Here is a 16,526-nt window from a genome sequence, read left to right on the forward strand (position 1 = left end):
AAAACCAATTTACAAGTTACAAATATGATTTTTTTATTTGTGGATGTCAAAACACGAATGCAAGTAAAGAAATATTTGTGGATGTCACCATCTACTGGATTGCGATTTCTGTGTGCCGGTGAATTAAAGTAGGCCTATTTACGTGTGGATTTGTGTGACTTTCATGTGAAGAACGTCTCAAAAACACATAACTTTGGAAAGCGAAGAATGCGTGTGCTGGTGATTCATAAATGCAGAATCACATTTCACAAATGAAATTTTCGGTTTTACAAATGGCATTTTATTTACAAATTTAATTAATTTAATTTGTACTGTAGATATCAAAACACAAATGCAAATCAAGAAATATTTGTGGATCCCCCTCTGCGCATATATTATTAAGACAAATTTAGCTCCATAACGTTATATTCAAATTTGACTATACGCAGAGGCCTACTCAAGTGTATTATACAGTCTCTGCTCTGTTTCTATGGAAGTTGCAAGAATCCACGCAGTTCTATTAAATGCCGTTAAATAATTAAATAGCCTTCTGACAGGTTTAAGCGGAGCTTTGCTACCAACGTTATCGGGTAGTTTTAGTTTCTGTCGCGCGCACGCATGCATTGAATGAACGCTCATACCACCACTTAATTGTACGGCTCTATGTTTAATGACATCGAATTAGCAAGTATTTCTTCCTGATTGCAGAAACGTTTGTTTTCTTTTTCTGTCTGAATTAATATTAGAACAAAATGCATGATTTTTTAAATACTTTCTTTTTTATTAAAAACTTGATCACAAGGCACCAACAAAACATTATGTAATTAATTATTTACAATTATTGTGACCTTTCATGTCCGTCAACATCATCACACACAGGCCTGATGGTGGAGATGATGGAGGCTCCAAGGTGAGGTGGGCTCAAGTGTGTGTGTGTACGTGCAGAAAAAGGTGGATGAGTGCGGGTTGTAAGAGTGTGTGTGTGTGTGTGATTCTATGCCTTGCTCTTCTTGCAGTTTCTTAGGGCATCGGCGAGAGCGTTGAGTGCCATGTCAGCATTGGGTTTTTTGCAGTTATATCCCATCAGCCCCACACGCATCACCTAGCAACCAGAGATTAAAGGGCAGTCACAAGGAAGCTCAATAGACTCTCTCTTTCTCTCTTTTCACACACACACACACACATATTCACATCGTCACAAACGCAAACATGCATATCAATACTCACACACAATCTTACACATTCACACACATACATACACACATAAAAAATGCAGAGACTGACAGACAATTGAGAACACACAAACACCAAATCCATCTACTAACTCAACACCCACACACACACACTAAACAGACATAAAAACATCAACAATCACTTAAAACACGTATACATACACACACACATATGCATACACACAGTACTGACCATGCCAATGGATGGTCCCAGGCCCCCTGTCATCTCCATCTGGTGGTGCTTCATGATGTAGGCCAGCATCTCCCGCCAATCGTAACCCTCTGGAATCGCTATGGTGGTTACCGATGGCAACCTCAGGTCCTGAGAAGGAGAATACACAGACACACACATACAGTACACACATTATTTGTTTACATTACAGTCATTGGCAGTTATTATACAGAGAGAGTTTACTATGCTCAATGAACAGTCAAAGAACAAGGTTTAAAATACTCACTCACTGACCCACGCGCACATACACACACACTCTCTCTCTCTCATACACAAACACTCACACTTTTATACACACACAAACACACTGACCTTGTCCTTGATGAAGAGTTTGAGTCCGAGATCCTCCAGCCCTTTCCATAGGTATTCAGCCAACTCCCGATGCTCCTGCCAAGACCTTTCTAAACCCTGCACCCCAAAGAATTACATTACATTTAGCAGACACTTTTGTCCAAAGTGACTTACATGTCAACTATGTTACAAGGGATTACATTGTCCCCAGAGCAACTTGGGGTTAAGTGCCTTACTCAAAGGCACAAGGGTGGAAGCCAGGAATTGAACCGACCACTTTCAGGCTACTGCACACTAGCCCAGCTCCTTAACCACTACACTACCACCGCACCACAAAGAAGACGTAAGCTGAAGACACAGCGATACACACACGGAGACACGTACAAACACACACAAACATATACGTACGTGCGCACACACACACACATAGGTACACACACACACAGACACACAGACAGACATACTTATGCAGCCTGTACCTTCTCTGCCAGAATGGCAAGACTCTCCCTCAAAGCAAAGAAGCCAGATACAGGCCCTGTGTGGTGATACCTGTGAACAACAACACACACGCACAAAGAAAAAGAGAAATATGTATGAGTAAATATAAAGTTTGGGGAACTCCCATCACGGTTAAAGATTGACATGTGGGTTATGACAGCTCCTCCAAATCTGCTGGAAACACTAAAAGCAACAGCTGGCGTATCTTACAATAATCATAGCAACCCTCTAATAGTGAATATCTCTAATAGTTGATTATAATGAAGGGTGTGTGTGTGTGTGTGCAATAGTTTTCATCTGGGGAGAGTTACAGTATTTCCTGTGTTGTGTACTTAAACATATTTCAGTCAATGAAATGGATTATAGGTGTACTGTTTTAAGTAGTAAAGTAAAGGGAATAGTTGAAATGTCAAAAATGTACAGTCTCACACACTGAATGATGGTGGAGATGGGCAAGGTTTGACTGTGTGTGTGTGTGTGTGTGTGTGTGTGTGTGTGTGTGTGTGTGATAGCAGACTTACATTCTGGCTGGTTTTCCATCATTGCCCCAGTAGTTGGAAAGATGGGTCATGTCTAACAAGTAGGAGACAGGTTTGGTCTTCCTGTTGAACATCTTCTCACTGGGAGAAATGCATCACACACACACAACATGGTGTCTGGGCAAATTACACATCATTACACATCTTTGGAAAGTAAACTCACACACACACACACACACACACACACACACACACACACACACACACACACACTCCTCTTACCAGGCTCTCTCATTGAAGGAGATGGGTGCGGTGCCCGGAGGAGCGTTCAGGGCTTTCTGTGAGCCAGTGTAGAGGATGTCGATATCTGTCAGGAAAGACAGAGGAAGTGTGTGCTACTGGATACTGCTGTAAATCACTTACTGGGTGTGTGGTTGTGTGTGTCTGTGGAGAAGATGAGATGTGAATTGTATAGTCCTGCATGGGTGTGTGTTTCTGTGTGCCTGTCAGTGTATGTGTGTGTGTGTGTGTGTGTGAGAGAGAGAAGCTCTTACTCTGCTGGTCCATATACAGTGGAGCAGCCCCCAGGGAAGCCACCGAGTCCACCAGGAACAGACAGTTGTGTCTGAGGAGGAGGAGAGTACACATCAGCATTCTAGAACGTTCCATCAACACACTCACACTTAAGTATTGAAAAAGATCTTTGCTAATACAACAGAAAAATGTCCCAGACACTTCCACAAACACGAGAATCTTACCAAACACCAAACATCACAAACAAATCAAACCTTTCAGCTGTATAGTTGGGTGTAGTCAGTATAAGATCTGTGTGTGTGTGTGTGTGTGTGTGTATGTGTACTGCAAGAGGGGCTTACTTGCGGCACAGGTCTCCAATGCCATCTACAGGGTGGGCCAAACCAGCAGATGACTCACCATGAGTCAGAAAGAACAGCACAGGCTTGTGTTTTGCCAGGGCCTAAACACCACACACACACACACACACACACACAAATTCATGTCAAAACTGTCGATTCAATGGCAGATTGAACTCCGTCAGGAAAATATTCATGGTGGCGCCCTCTAGGGGCTGTACTGAATTAGTCTGTATGGATCATAATATAATACTGTATGTGTTGTGCTTGCTACCTCTCCATATGATGCCTGTCAGTGGGCTAGACTTCTATTCCCTGGAGGTCAGTGTCACCCTGGACATTTCACTCTGTTCAAAACCTTATAGTACTGTAACTTTACTTTCCTTTTCTCTTACCTGTGCCCTAAAACATGACCTGACTTCATGTGACTCAGTGATGGAAATGAGCTTTGACAGTAAATATGTGGAGCAAAGGTGAGTGAGAACTTGGGTTGATGTGTCAGTGGGCTGGTTGCACGCACACACACACACACACACACACACACACAAACCAGCGTAAATCAACTCAAGTTGTATGTTATACATCTCTCTCACACACACACACACACACCAGAGTCTTCTGTTGAAAGGCCCATTGGGTCAGTCACCAGATAACACGCACGACACACACACACACACGTGTTTGCACTCAGAGAGAAATACATTAAACATCAGCACACTCATCTATCTCAGCAGGCCTTTGCACATTCTATGCACATTCATGAAAATTTGGCTCAATAATATGTGCATCTGCATGCCTTCCCATCCACTGTGTTATGAGTTCAAATGGACATTGACCAAATCTAGTGAGGAGGGTCTGCTTGGCTCTCTCAGCTGTGGGATCAAAATGTATGGTCGTCAGGGCAGCGTTTACGGGAACACTCAAGTAGAAACGCAACTTGCAAATAAATTGTTAATCCACCTCCCTCAACTATATGGAATTTCTTCTTTGTGTGCATTAAAAGATTGAATGCAGATTTTATTATATTCCTATGGTCAAAATGTGCATTAGAAATGAGATGATGTACAAACACACTGATACAGCAGCATGATCTGACAGACCCACACACTCGATTTGAAAAAGCACCTCACCTACACTGCAGAAGAGTAGGTCTAAGCTACCTTAATTTTACTAAAAGATGGTGTCTTAAAACAAACAAAAAGCTCGTTCTAAAACCAAAACTTTGTGATACCATTTTGCCCATAGGTGCTCAAGGCTGGTAGCAGTATAACTTAATTGTTAACAATAAAAAATAGTTTTGACCTTAATCTACATTAACTTGATACAGGGCCATGGTCACCATAGACATTGGGGGGACGTACCCCCCCCCCCCCCCTTTCAAATGTGACCAAAATGTCCCCCCAATACAAGAACAGAAAAATAAAAACAGAAAAAATTGCTATAGCCTACTATAGGAAACCAACAAGAACCACCATCTGAAATGTAATCAAACATAAATAGCACACAAATTAGTAGCCTAGTGATGGTTCCAGATAGAGTACAGTACAGTCAGACAGAAGAGGGGCCTGTTTTAGTAGCCTATTCCTGAATCCTGTCCCTTTCAAACTACATTCAAATTGTCTGATTAGCCACCAGCAAATAAAATAAATAAAATCAAAATCCAAACCTATGAGTCTAAGCCTTAGTTGAAAAACGTTTTGCATATCTTCTTATACCTTTTCTTAAATAGTTAAATATATAGATATATAGACTTTATTTCTGCATTGTTGCACTGTTGGACTTACTCATTTGCACCATCATCATGACCACTATCACCATTGCACTATCACCATGACACTCATTCACACAGAGCACCTTATCTTACCTTATGCACAGAGAATCACAGGCTCAGTCCCTGCCTCAGTCATTGCAAGCGCCTCTGATTGATTAATCACCACTATGTGGATACTGTTTTTAGAATTGATTTAGATTAAGTGTTAGTTAGTATAATTTGTATTTTAGTATATTTAGTATATTCTTTATTTTCTACTGTCCTTATTGCTTAGTTGTGTTTTTATATTATATACTTTAATTACTTTTTCTGCTGTTAAAGAATGTGTATGTGTTGTCTGTATGCTGCTGAGACCTTGAATTTCCCCTGGGGATCAGTAAAGTATCTATCTATCTATCTATCTATCTTTTTAACTAAGGCTTAGACTCATGGGTTTGGATTTTGATTTTACCAGGGGTTCATAATCCATCCATGCCTACTTGTATGTCTGTCAAAAGTTTGGTCCCCCAATGTTGACATCATGACTAGGGCCTTGACTTGATGATAGTCAAGGCAAGTTTTTGAGCAATGCTGCAGAGCAATGTTCCAGAGTATTGTGGTTCTGCCACAGCCTTATTGACCTATTTTCTGAAGAACTTTTATCATCAAAAGGCAAGCTATGACCATTGCCCCAGGAGACATGGAACCGGTTATGTGATTGCCCCCTTCAAAAGTTAGCCCATGTATCACCACCTTTAGGCTGTAGTAGGCCTACCTGCTCAATTTCTTGATTGCTGAAATATGCCCCTGGTGTTTTGACAATAGTATGGACTTTAGCACCTGTTGAAGCACAAACCAATGTGAAACGTTATAATCGCATATCAGGTAAAGAATATGTCCGATTGCTAGTTATCACTACGCTAGGCTATAAGCTACTACAGGACGGTTGTGGGCCTACCCATTCTCTCTGCGATCTCGGCGACACGCTCTCCCCAGATGCCGTTGATAGCGACCAGTACGCTCTCGCCGGGTTCCACTGTGTTGAACACCGCGCATTCCATGGCCGCGTGCCCGGAGCCGCTCATGGACAAGGTCATGTTGTTCTGCGTCTGAAAAGCATACTGGATCCCCTTCTTAATGTCGTTCATGATCTGCAAGACAGCGAGCAAAGGAAGTTCTCTCAGAAAGGTGTCAAACTTTGGAGTGAGAAGTGGTCATGCGATGCCACGCGTCTTTCCATTTGTCTTTCCTTTCTATTGCTGAATAATGGAATCGTTAGAGATGACATTTAAAATTGTCCTGCGTGAGATTCGGCCTGTTTACCTCATACATCTCTGGGTGCAAATGGCCAATGATGGGTCTGCCTCCCGCGGCTAAAACACGCGGTGGAACGTTGGAAGGTCCGGGACCGAAGAGATAACGGAAAGGTGCCTCCAGCGGCCTCAGCATGCACGCGGGCGGTGGGATGGTGACGGAGGATGCCGGACGTTGTGAACAGGCGGCTGCAGGCGCACTACACGCGAGCAACGAGCCGTCGGCGGAGGCCTGCTGTACCAGCCGCGCGCCCCGGGAGATCAGAGCCCTGTGCATCATGTTTGGTGCTGGAGCCTGTGTGTGTCTGTGCAAGGTACGTTCGCTGTCATGGAGTTTTAAGTTTGGACTCGTGGACGAAAACCTCAAGCAAACAAATCTTTTGACCCACAGGTCACATAGCCGCTTGCGTCATTTCAGGTTACCCCGCCTGTCAGCACGCACACACACACAGCATTTTTTTAGTGTTCTATTGCTGTTTCCACAATTGTGCACTACTGTGTACACATTTCTCACATAAATCTTCTCATTGGGACCTCCTGTACACAACCCTTATCCAAAAGGAAAAACTCACCAGACCAGCAGCTGGTTTCTCTGAGGCAGCTATGCTGGCCATGGCATGACCATAAGAGAAAAAAAAACACCTGGTGGTTGAGGTGCTGGAATTTAAGGTCAGCAGGCAAGCACATGAAAAATTAGCACACTCAGATCTGTGCAAAAATATATTTGAATTTATTCTAGTTTTCGGTCATAGACCATCTTTCGGAATCCTTGGCATGACCATAATACGTTTTAAATGGTTATTCAACTCTATGAAAAAAAACGTTTTTCTTTCTATCTATCTATCTATCTATCTATCTATAGAGAAGATGAAAATATTTAATCTAAAAGAACATGATGGTCACTTGGTTACACAATATTTTTAATGTAAATCTTAAGTTTGTGTGTGCGTGCTTGGGTCGTGCGTTGGGTATTGATTGGCTTGTCTGGTTGCAGAGAGGTGGGGAATGACATGGACTGTCTGAGAGGAGTTCACTGTTTCTACGACTCTAGATTGGCTAGACGATGTTTTTTCTGTGATCCTCCCAACTCTCCCTGTCTCTGTGTGTGTGTGTGTGTAAGTAACTGTGGCTCTGTTTGTAGGGCAAGAGGTAAGAGGTTTGGGTATGAAAGGTTTATTTAGGTAATCTGTAACCTTGGTAGTTCGTTGGGCAGTTGAGACATGCTGGTATGGACCTGTTTGTGTGTGTTTGTGCGTGCACACACATTTGGGGGTGGGGGGGTGGGGGGGGGGGCGGATGGGAATGGGACGAGTGCCCAAAGGAACACGTTGTTGCAGACTGGTTTGTACCTGCATCCATGTTATGCCTGTGTGTGTGTGGCCATTGCCCAAGAACAGCCTGTAGCTGGTTCAAGCAGATGATGCAACAAAAATTATTCCCTCTCAAAGGTGGAAGTGTAATGGCATTGCCACACACACACACACACACACACACACACACACACACACATTCTTACAAGGCATGGGGTAAAGAGATGGAAACACGTTACCAACACTGAGAAGTAATTTAAAACTAATTCTGTATGACCAACTGAATAAGCAGCACATATACTGCCTTTTGGTTTGTAAAAGGCTGTATAAGTTTGGTTTGGTGACGTAGCAGAAGAGTTGTGAGTGTGTCAGCAAACTTTGATTGATGGCCGTCAGAGTCTCGTCACTCTCACGGTCTCTTTTCAGCCACTGGACGGAAGCCAGGCTTTTTAGAAAAGCTTGGCTGTGTTACATTAGAATGAGTCAGGTGGCTGCTTTTGACGTAGCACTATTAAACACTAGAGTAGAAACAGCAGAAGAGGCTCAGGTGCCAGACAAGTAAGAAGAATACACATGCGTGATGTCTCATTTCTGAACATTGGAGTCCATATCACCAATGAAAATATGGGACATTATCTCAGTATGTGAAAAGCAGGACAACCTGGTCACTATAGTTAAATGTGCTCACAGGAGTGATCATGACTGTTACAGTTTTTCACAATTGCCAAAACACAATTGCTAAAATCCATTCTCCGAACCAAATGCTCAGTTGCCTGAACATCTTTTGGCAAAGCCATGAATAGTTTTCACCTATTAAAACACAATTTTCAGATCTCTTTGACTCTTTTTGCTAAACTCTAAATGTTAAACACATTCTCATGCAATAAAACATAATTTTGAAAGCACAGAAGTCATAAGTTAAACACATGCACAACCAATGTAAACTACTTCAGAGTGCAAACAGGTTGCTGAACATATCAGCAATGGACAGAAACTATCAGTGAGGAATTCAGAGTATATTGTAGACTGTAATCTACATCTCATTTACAGTACTGCAATGTTTGTCTTTTCCAGTACCTTTGCCAATACTTTATCTTTACTGAATTTACAGTAAATGTAGCCTGGAAATCCAGACCTAAATCTAGAAAGATTTAGCATCTGGCTATGAGTAATGAAAATCGCCCAACTCGAGGGGCAGCACCAAGCATGCATTTGAAAATATCATCTTCATCTATTTATCTTTCCTCTGGCCTCTATCAGATACACCGATGTGATTGGTGCAGCTCGGCTCCAACGGCATGGGTAATGCTGTCGTCATCTGTTTAGCTAGCCTCTGGCCCGCCTATATCAGATACACAGATGTGATTGGTGCAGCTCGGCTCCAAGGGCATGGGTAATAAATTCAAGTTGTGCTCTCGTGAGAATTCTGGATTTCAAGGGTACAGTAGTGTAGAATTCATTATTATTTTGTTTGGTTTTTTAGATGCAAAATGGATTGTATTGTAAACCATGAACATTTCTCATGGAGCTGTATGCCCTGCCCTGAACACTGTGTGTTTCCTTTTCCATTTTTTGATGTAGTGTGTGTAATGACCACAAGGTAGTGTGAGAAGGGGCTTTTTTCTTTAGTTTTGAATAAAGGGTAGCCTGGCACTCAAGCTAAAAAAAAGGGTGGAAGGTTCCAAAAAATGTGTTTCAGCGATTATGAAAAACTGTAATGGCGCAGCAGCTATAAAGGTAGCTCTGGTACTTTTTGAACTCCGGCAACAGCACTACCAGAGCCTGCACTGGCACGACACTAAATCAGCCAGGCCTTCAGTGCCGAGGACTGGTGCTATTTACAGCTATAAACTCAGTAGTCAAGAATATTCAGACACCTGCCATTACACCCACAGGAACTTAAATGACTTCCCAGTCTAAGATTAAGAGACTTTATAGTCTGGCGTTATAATTTATTTGTTCCGGGTGTACTGTGGAGTGGGTAAGACTGTTTTTAGTGGCAGGCTAACACATACTGTTGACTTGCGCTAGCATGGCATAAGCATATATAGTCTTTTGATACCGTGAGGGAAATTTGGTCTTTGCATTTATCCCAATCCGTGAATTAGTGAAATACACATATTGAACAATGAGGTGAAGCACACACTAACCAGGTGCAGTGAGGAGTTAGGTGCCTTGCTCAAGGGGACTTCAGCCGTGGATGTGGGCATGGAAGAGCAGTGCTCAACCATTTCCCCCGCCCACATTTGTCCTACTGAGTCGTGGATCGAACCGGCAACCCTTCGGTTACAAGCCCAAAGCCCTAACCAGTAGGCCACAGCTGCCCCAAGCCTAGCACCTGTGAACTCCGCAACTAGAAGGACTGGATGAAACGTGTTGAAAACGGTCTCCACTGATAAATATCACACTTGCTAACTTGGAAATGAGGTCCTATGTCCAAAATCCTGAACCACCCCTTTAAGACTATTTAATGTACAACCACAAAACAGAAAAAGTTGGGACGTTGTGTAAAATGTGAATAAAAACAGAATGTAATAATCTGCAAATCTCTTAAACTCATATTTAGTTGCAAAAAGGACACAGACAACATATCAAATGACAAATTTGACTATTTCATGGAAAATATATGTTAATTTTGAATTTGATACCAGCAACATGTTTAAAAAAAAAGTTGGGACGGGGGTAACAAAATGCTGGAAAAGTTGTGTAATGATAAAGAAAACAAAAGGAAGAATGTTTCACAATTAGGGTAACTGGCAACACGATTGGGTATGAAAAAGAGCATCCCAGAGAGGCAGGGTCTCTTTGAAGTAAAGATGTAGGGGTATTCATCACTCTGTGTAAACCTGTGTGCACAAATGATGAAACAATGTCATTTTAATGCTTCTAGACATGAAATTGTGACATATTTAGGGAGTTCATCGTCGACAGGACATAATATTATTAAAACATTCAAAGAATCCAGAGAAATCTTTGCAAACAGGGGAAATAGCTGAAAAACAAATTGGATGGCCGTGGTCTTTTGGACCTCAGATGGCACTGCATCAACACCAGACCTGTTTTCAGACCTGTCATTGTATGGGCTCAGGAAAACCTTGAATAACCATTGTCTATGTGCACAGTTTGATACTCAATTCAAAAACTCAGCCAAAATTGTAACAGCTAAATTTGTATTAAGACATGATACAGAAAATACCACCCTCTTATCTGGGCCTGAGCTTGTTTAAAATGGACTGAGGTAACATGGAAAAAGGTCCTGTGGTTAGACCAATCAAAGTTTGCTATTCTTTTTGGAAATCATGGACTCATCTGGGCTGAAGAGGAGAGGGCCTTTCCAAGTATCCAACCTATCCAACTTGTTTTAGTGCTCAGTTCGAAACCCAACATCTATGACGGTGTGGAGGAGCATTAATGCCTACAGCATGGGCATCTTGCACATTTGGCAAAGCACAATCAATTCTGAATGATGTATACAGGTTTTGAGCAACATATACTGCCATCCAGGCAATGTTTTTTCCAGGGACGACCTTGAATATTTCAGGAAAACAATGCCAAAATGAATTCTGCACATATTTAAATAGTATTTCTCCATAGAGGAAGAGTCCAGGTGCTAAGATGGCCTGTCTGCAGTCCAGATTTGTCAAATTAGGTGCATAATGGAATGGAAAGCATGACTAAGAATACCCCATACTGTTGAGCAACTGAAATCCTATATCGGGGAGTAATGGGACAACATTTCATTATCAAAACTCTAGCAAATGGTCTCCTCAGTTCCTAAACACATTTAATTGTGTTAAATGAAGAGGTGAAGCAGCACAGTGGTAAACATGCTCCCGTCCCAACTTTTTTTGAAACATGTTGCTGGCATCAAATTTAAAATTAACATATGCTTTCCATGAAATAGTCCAAATTTTTATTTTCAACATTTGATATGTTGTCTATGTCCTTTTTGCTGCTAAATATGGGTTTACAAGACTTGTATATTATGACATTCTGTTTTTATTTGCATTTTACACAACGTCCCAACTTTTTCTGTTTTGGGGTTATATAAATAAAGGGCTGTTTAAGGTACACACATTGATTTACAAAACGCTGAACACATCTCTCTTTTTTGGACACAGACATTTCAAATAATGTCTCCTTTTTGCAATTTCAAGGCACTACCTTCCAAAATACACCCATGAACCAATTGGGTAACACTTTATTTTACGGGTTCCTTGTTCCAGTGTAATATGTAATATCACATACAGTACTTATGTTGTCCATACATAATGTATTTTTGTGTTCCTACAGATTATTAGACGTGTACTGCAAGATCAAACGTGCCCACTGATTTGACACTACCGGCACACAAAGCCAGTCAATTTGCTTCCTTCAGATACAGGTCTTGTTATAACTTCTGTGTACACTTCCAAATTTAGTTAACTACCGTAAATAGACCCTAGGTTGTTTTCACTCCCGAGTTACGCTTTAATGTTTGGGTGTCAAGAGTCCCAAACTTTACCCCATAGACACTTTTTTCCTTCGCCAAAGAGAGAGGCCACTTTGGCAAAGTATTCTTATTATACATGTATTAATGAAAAAATACATTATGTATGGACAACACAAGTATGTGATATTACATAATGTTTTTACCAGTGTTGGGAAATAAACATGTATTCCAGATCACACATTTAAAATGCAAAATATGAGTAACTGTATTTAAATACATTTAAGTAGATTCAGTTACACTGATATGTTTAAAGGATTACATTGTAAATCATTATAACATGTACGCCATGCCTTTTTAAACTCAAATTCAAATATTTTTTTAACTACACCATGTAGCCTACATGTATGTATCTCTTAGGTCACTCCATTCTCTTTCCCTCTCTGTTTAGCCTAAATGAAAAACCTCTCAGAGAATGTAGAATGTAAAATATGTTTTGATGTCGGCCATAGGCCTATATCCAGCCAGCATGTCTTAAGGCAGTATAGGTTCTCGTTGCTTGACAGTGTTGGCATGGAACTCCCCTTGTGCTGTAGAAATATATTAAAAGAAAACTATGTATACTTTGTTTGGGATGTGGTAGCCTTTTAGCCTACAGTACTGTATGTGCAGACAAGACATCTCTGTTCTTCTTTGACACAGTGTAGCTTATACTGTATATCAATCCATCCTCGCTGTAAAGCAGATTGTGGGTTGTTGACACTATGAGTCTCACAACTTCACATAACCTAACTGTTTCATATAGAATGTTCATGAAATCCAAAGTATTCAAAATACATTAATCACTTTGAGTAATCTATTGGATTACGTTACAAAGTACATTTTAGGGCAAGTATTCAGTAATCTGAATACATTTTAAAAGTAACCTTCCCAACCCTGGTTGTTGCACTGTACTTCAGTATGTAGATACACTGGAACAAGGACCCTGTAAAATAAAGTTGTTTAAACACATCTATCGGGTGTGAAGACAATTGTAGACTCAACAATCCGTCCTAAACACTGTACAACAGATGAGCCCTTGTCAACAACAGAAATTGAAGGCAATGTAGCACAGAGAGGAAGGGGAAAAAGAGACACTGTTTTGAAAAAAAAATGAAATTAAGTCAAATTAGTGTATGGTTTTGCAGATTTGGTATGGGGTTATGTTATTATATGGGGTAATAAGGTAATAGGGGGTTATAGTGACATGTTTACTGTAAAACAAATTATGATATACAAAGATTTTGTGTGTGAACATTGAAAGAAACTGTAGTGTACTTCACAATGTGGAGAGAAAAATGTCATACAGGTCAATGTACAGGTCTGGTCTTATCTGTCGTATTTGGTCAGTATATTCCTGTACTCCTGTAAATTATCCTCTAATCCTACTTGAACAATATTTCTGAAAAAAATGAGAAAAAAACACATACACTATATCCTATGAAAACCTGTTTTGCCAAATGTATATTGCATTGAGTACATTAGTGTGTAACTGATTCAAACATAATCCTTATTCATTATCATATTCATAATCATTATAATCATTATAATTCTTAATTATATGATGGATGTGTTTGTGATGACAACAAAATAGAGTTGTACTATAAATGTACTACTCTATAAATGTACTAAAATAGAGTTGTACTTTAAATGTATAGTGTACTGTATATATACTATAAATGTATAGTGTTGACTGTAGTGTTGCGTGTCGAGTTGTGTTACCTGTGTGTAGTGTTTTGGGGGGGAAAAACGGCCCTGTTTTCAAAATTGTGCTTAAGCAATGGAAAAAAAACTGTAATGGTGTGTGTTTAATGGTGTGTTTAGTGTGTGTTTGTTGCATATCTGTCAGTGTCCAGGCTTCCATCCTGTGGTTGAATATTGCAACTGCAGCTCTCACAATGGTACCCGCCCAAAACCCTCCTCTCTCTATCCATCTCTCTCTGCTATCTCTCTCTCTGCTCTCATCACCCCTCCCTCTTTCTCCATCTCTCTATGCTCTCATCATCCCTCCCTCCTCTTTCTCTCTCTCTCTCTCTCTATGCTCTCATCATCCCTCCCTCTCGCTCTCTCCATCTCCATTTCTCTCCCACTCCATCCCTCCCTCCTCTCTTGCTGATGTCATCAGCATCACTGGAGCTCAATGTCCTCTGTTCAGCCCACTCAGTGCTGCGGCCGGCCATGTTGTTTTTGCTGTGCTGATTCTGCATCACCCCCCCACCACTCTTTCTCTCTCTCTCTCTCTCTCTCTCTCTCTCTCTCCCTCCCTCTCTGAAGTTACGTACCAGGCCCCCCCTGGGTCTGTCAGCAAGGGCGCTGTGAGCCAGGCACAGACACACACACACACACACACACACACACACACACACACACATGCACGCGCGCGCATGCACAGAAACACAGACACGAGCGAGCAAGTGAGCGAGGTACAGGAGGGGCCAGAGAGAAGCAGAAGAGCAAGGGGACGACGGTAAAGCGCAGGCCCCCAGCAGAGAGCACCAACTGGGGAAGAGACTGCCGACGAGCCCAGGTAAGACGACAGGCCTCCACACAACTGACCAGGCCCAGATCGGCCCATTTGGTTCAGTTCTAGTCCAGGTCTGATGATCATCTGGTAGCGGGGACAGATGCAGATACCCAGGCTGATAGATGGTATACAGTGTGTGTGTGTGTGTGTGTGTGTGTGTGTGTGTGTGTGTGTGTGTGTGTATGTTGTGATCATTTATTGGACAAGATACTATGATTTTGAATGTAATATTTGTGTGTTTCATTGCTGAGATGTTTGTGTCCTGCTTGATGTGTGGAATGTGTGATGTTTGTGCGTGATGGGGAAGAGAATGGATGTGCGCTGTGTTGTGCGTGCGTGTGTGTCAGGGCTGTGGCCTGCCCTAGATGGCCATCTTGGCGATATTTCTTGTGGTAAACAGTAGATATAGCGTGCTACGCCAGATGTTTTCGGCCTGGCCGTTCAAGACGCTTTTATCTCCGCTGTCAATGAAATCACAGTAGATGCCGATTCTGCACTAACCACAAGACGAGCGAATACGCGGTATGGTGTTCGTTACTTTGGTGTATTATTACATACTGTTAGTATAAGACAGTTAAATGTAGACGCGATTATTTAGAATAAAATAATCGTATGTGGTCAGAAAGATGGAGGATGATTTAATGCAGGCATATATGTGACGGTATGTTGTTTACATTGCGGTGGTTATATGCAGCCACAGGAAATCATGGGACTAGCATTCAACTTGAAATAAATTGTAAACCGATACTACGTTGGCTTGATAAGCAATTGTAACGACATATTGCGAATGTGCGTATGTGTTTAATGGGTGGCTGTAATGTTATAATGTTTTTGGTAGCAAAAGGAAATGTCGGAGCAACGATGTTTACGTAGTGCGCGCTCCATTCATTGCTGCGCTGGAAATTTCATCATCTCCTTATGCAGTCAAAATGACACAAACCCTAATGTCATACCGGACATTCAGATGTGTTAAACTCACAGCAGTCGCGTGCAAACGCATGAAGTAAGAGCTTATAGCATTGTTTTGGCAGCTGATGAAGCGCGCTCCCGCTGCTCAACGCACCCTCATCACAGCAGCAGGCTCGACTGCGAGCTGAGGCGCGTTCTCGCTGACACCTGCCGGCAAAGTAAAGCAAGGCGATTTCGTGAGGATGATAAGGCGCTTATTAGGCGATGTATTTACTTAATGTATGTCATACAGAAAGCTGTTGCCGTTTTAGTTGCAGTGTTGCCTTTGAACACTTATTTTAGATTCCAATCATCCTACTTACATTTAGTTGAACACTCACACACACACACAGAGAGAGAGAGGTAGAGAGAGACCCTGCATGGTCATTATAAACGGAGGCCCCTGTGCTGTATATAGATGTGCCATGGTGCGGTTGACAGAGAAACTGGGCAAACAAAGAGAGTGCTGTCCATGCACGGCCATTTGTATCCAGGGGTTTATTCACAGATAGAGCGAGGTGGAGAGGAAATCAGACAGGCGGCACGGAGGCTGTCAGCACAACACCCTGTGGTGGTACATGAGCAAGAGGGGCTGGCCCAGATAGGAAGCAGTCAGCACGGGTTGGAATG

At 41.8% G+C, this 16,526-nt stretch overlaps 2 protein-coding genes across 14 annotated transcripts in view; one reads left to right on the plus strand and one right to left on the minus strand.

Moving 5' to 3' along the window:
- Positions 1-626: 626 nt before the first annotated feature.
- agxtb (alanine--glyoxylate and serine--pyruvate aminotransferase b) lies at positions 627-6,965 on the minus strand. Its single transcript, XM_048251423.1, has 11 exons — positions 6,657-6,965; positions 6,292-6,484; positions 6,109-6,173; positions 3,587-3,687; positions 3,266-3,336; positions 2,994-3,078; positions 2,754-2,852; positions 2,214-2,283; positions 1,756-1,851; positions 1,405-1,533; positions 627-1,081 (listed from the first exon to the last, which is right to left on the minus strand). The coding sequence occupies exons 1-11, from the start codon at positions 6,924-6,926 to the stop codon at positions 974-976; spliced, it is 1,287 nt and encodes a 428-aa protein (XP_048107380.1). The 5' UTR covers positions 6,927-6,965; the 3' UTR covers positions 627-973.
- A 7,699-nt stretch (positions 6,966-14,664) lies between these two features.
- The window catches only part of kif1ab (kinesin family member 1Ab), a 36,044-nt gene continuing 34,182 nt past the window's right edge, over positions 14,665-16,526 (plus strand). For 2 of the 13 annotated variants that reach the window (XM_048250062.1, XM_048250065.1), the window contains exon 1: positions 14,684-14,951. The gene's annotated coding sequence lies outside the window, so the exon portion shown is untranslated. Of the gene's footprint in view, positions 14,952-16,526 lie in introns of all 13 variants that reach the window. The other 11 variants (XM_048250067.1, XM_048250071.1, XM_048250068.1 and 8 more) reach the window with 9 other exon arrangements.

This window comes from Alosa alosa, chromosome 8, assembly GCF_017589495.1.
Source record: "Alosa alosa isolate M-15738 ecotype Scorff River chromosome 8, AALO_Geno_1.1, whole genome shotgun sequence".
NCBI lineage: Eukaryota > Metazoa > Chordata > Actinopteri > Clupeiformes > Clupeidae > Alosa > Alosa alosa.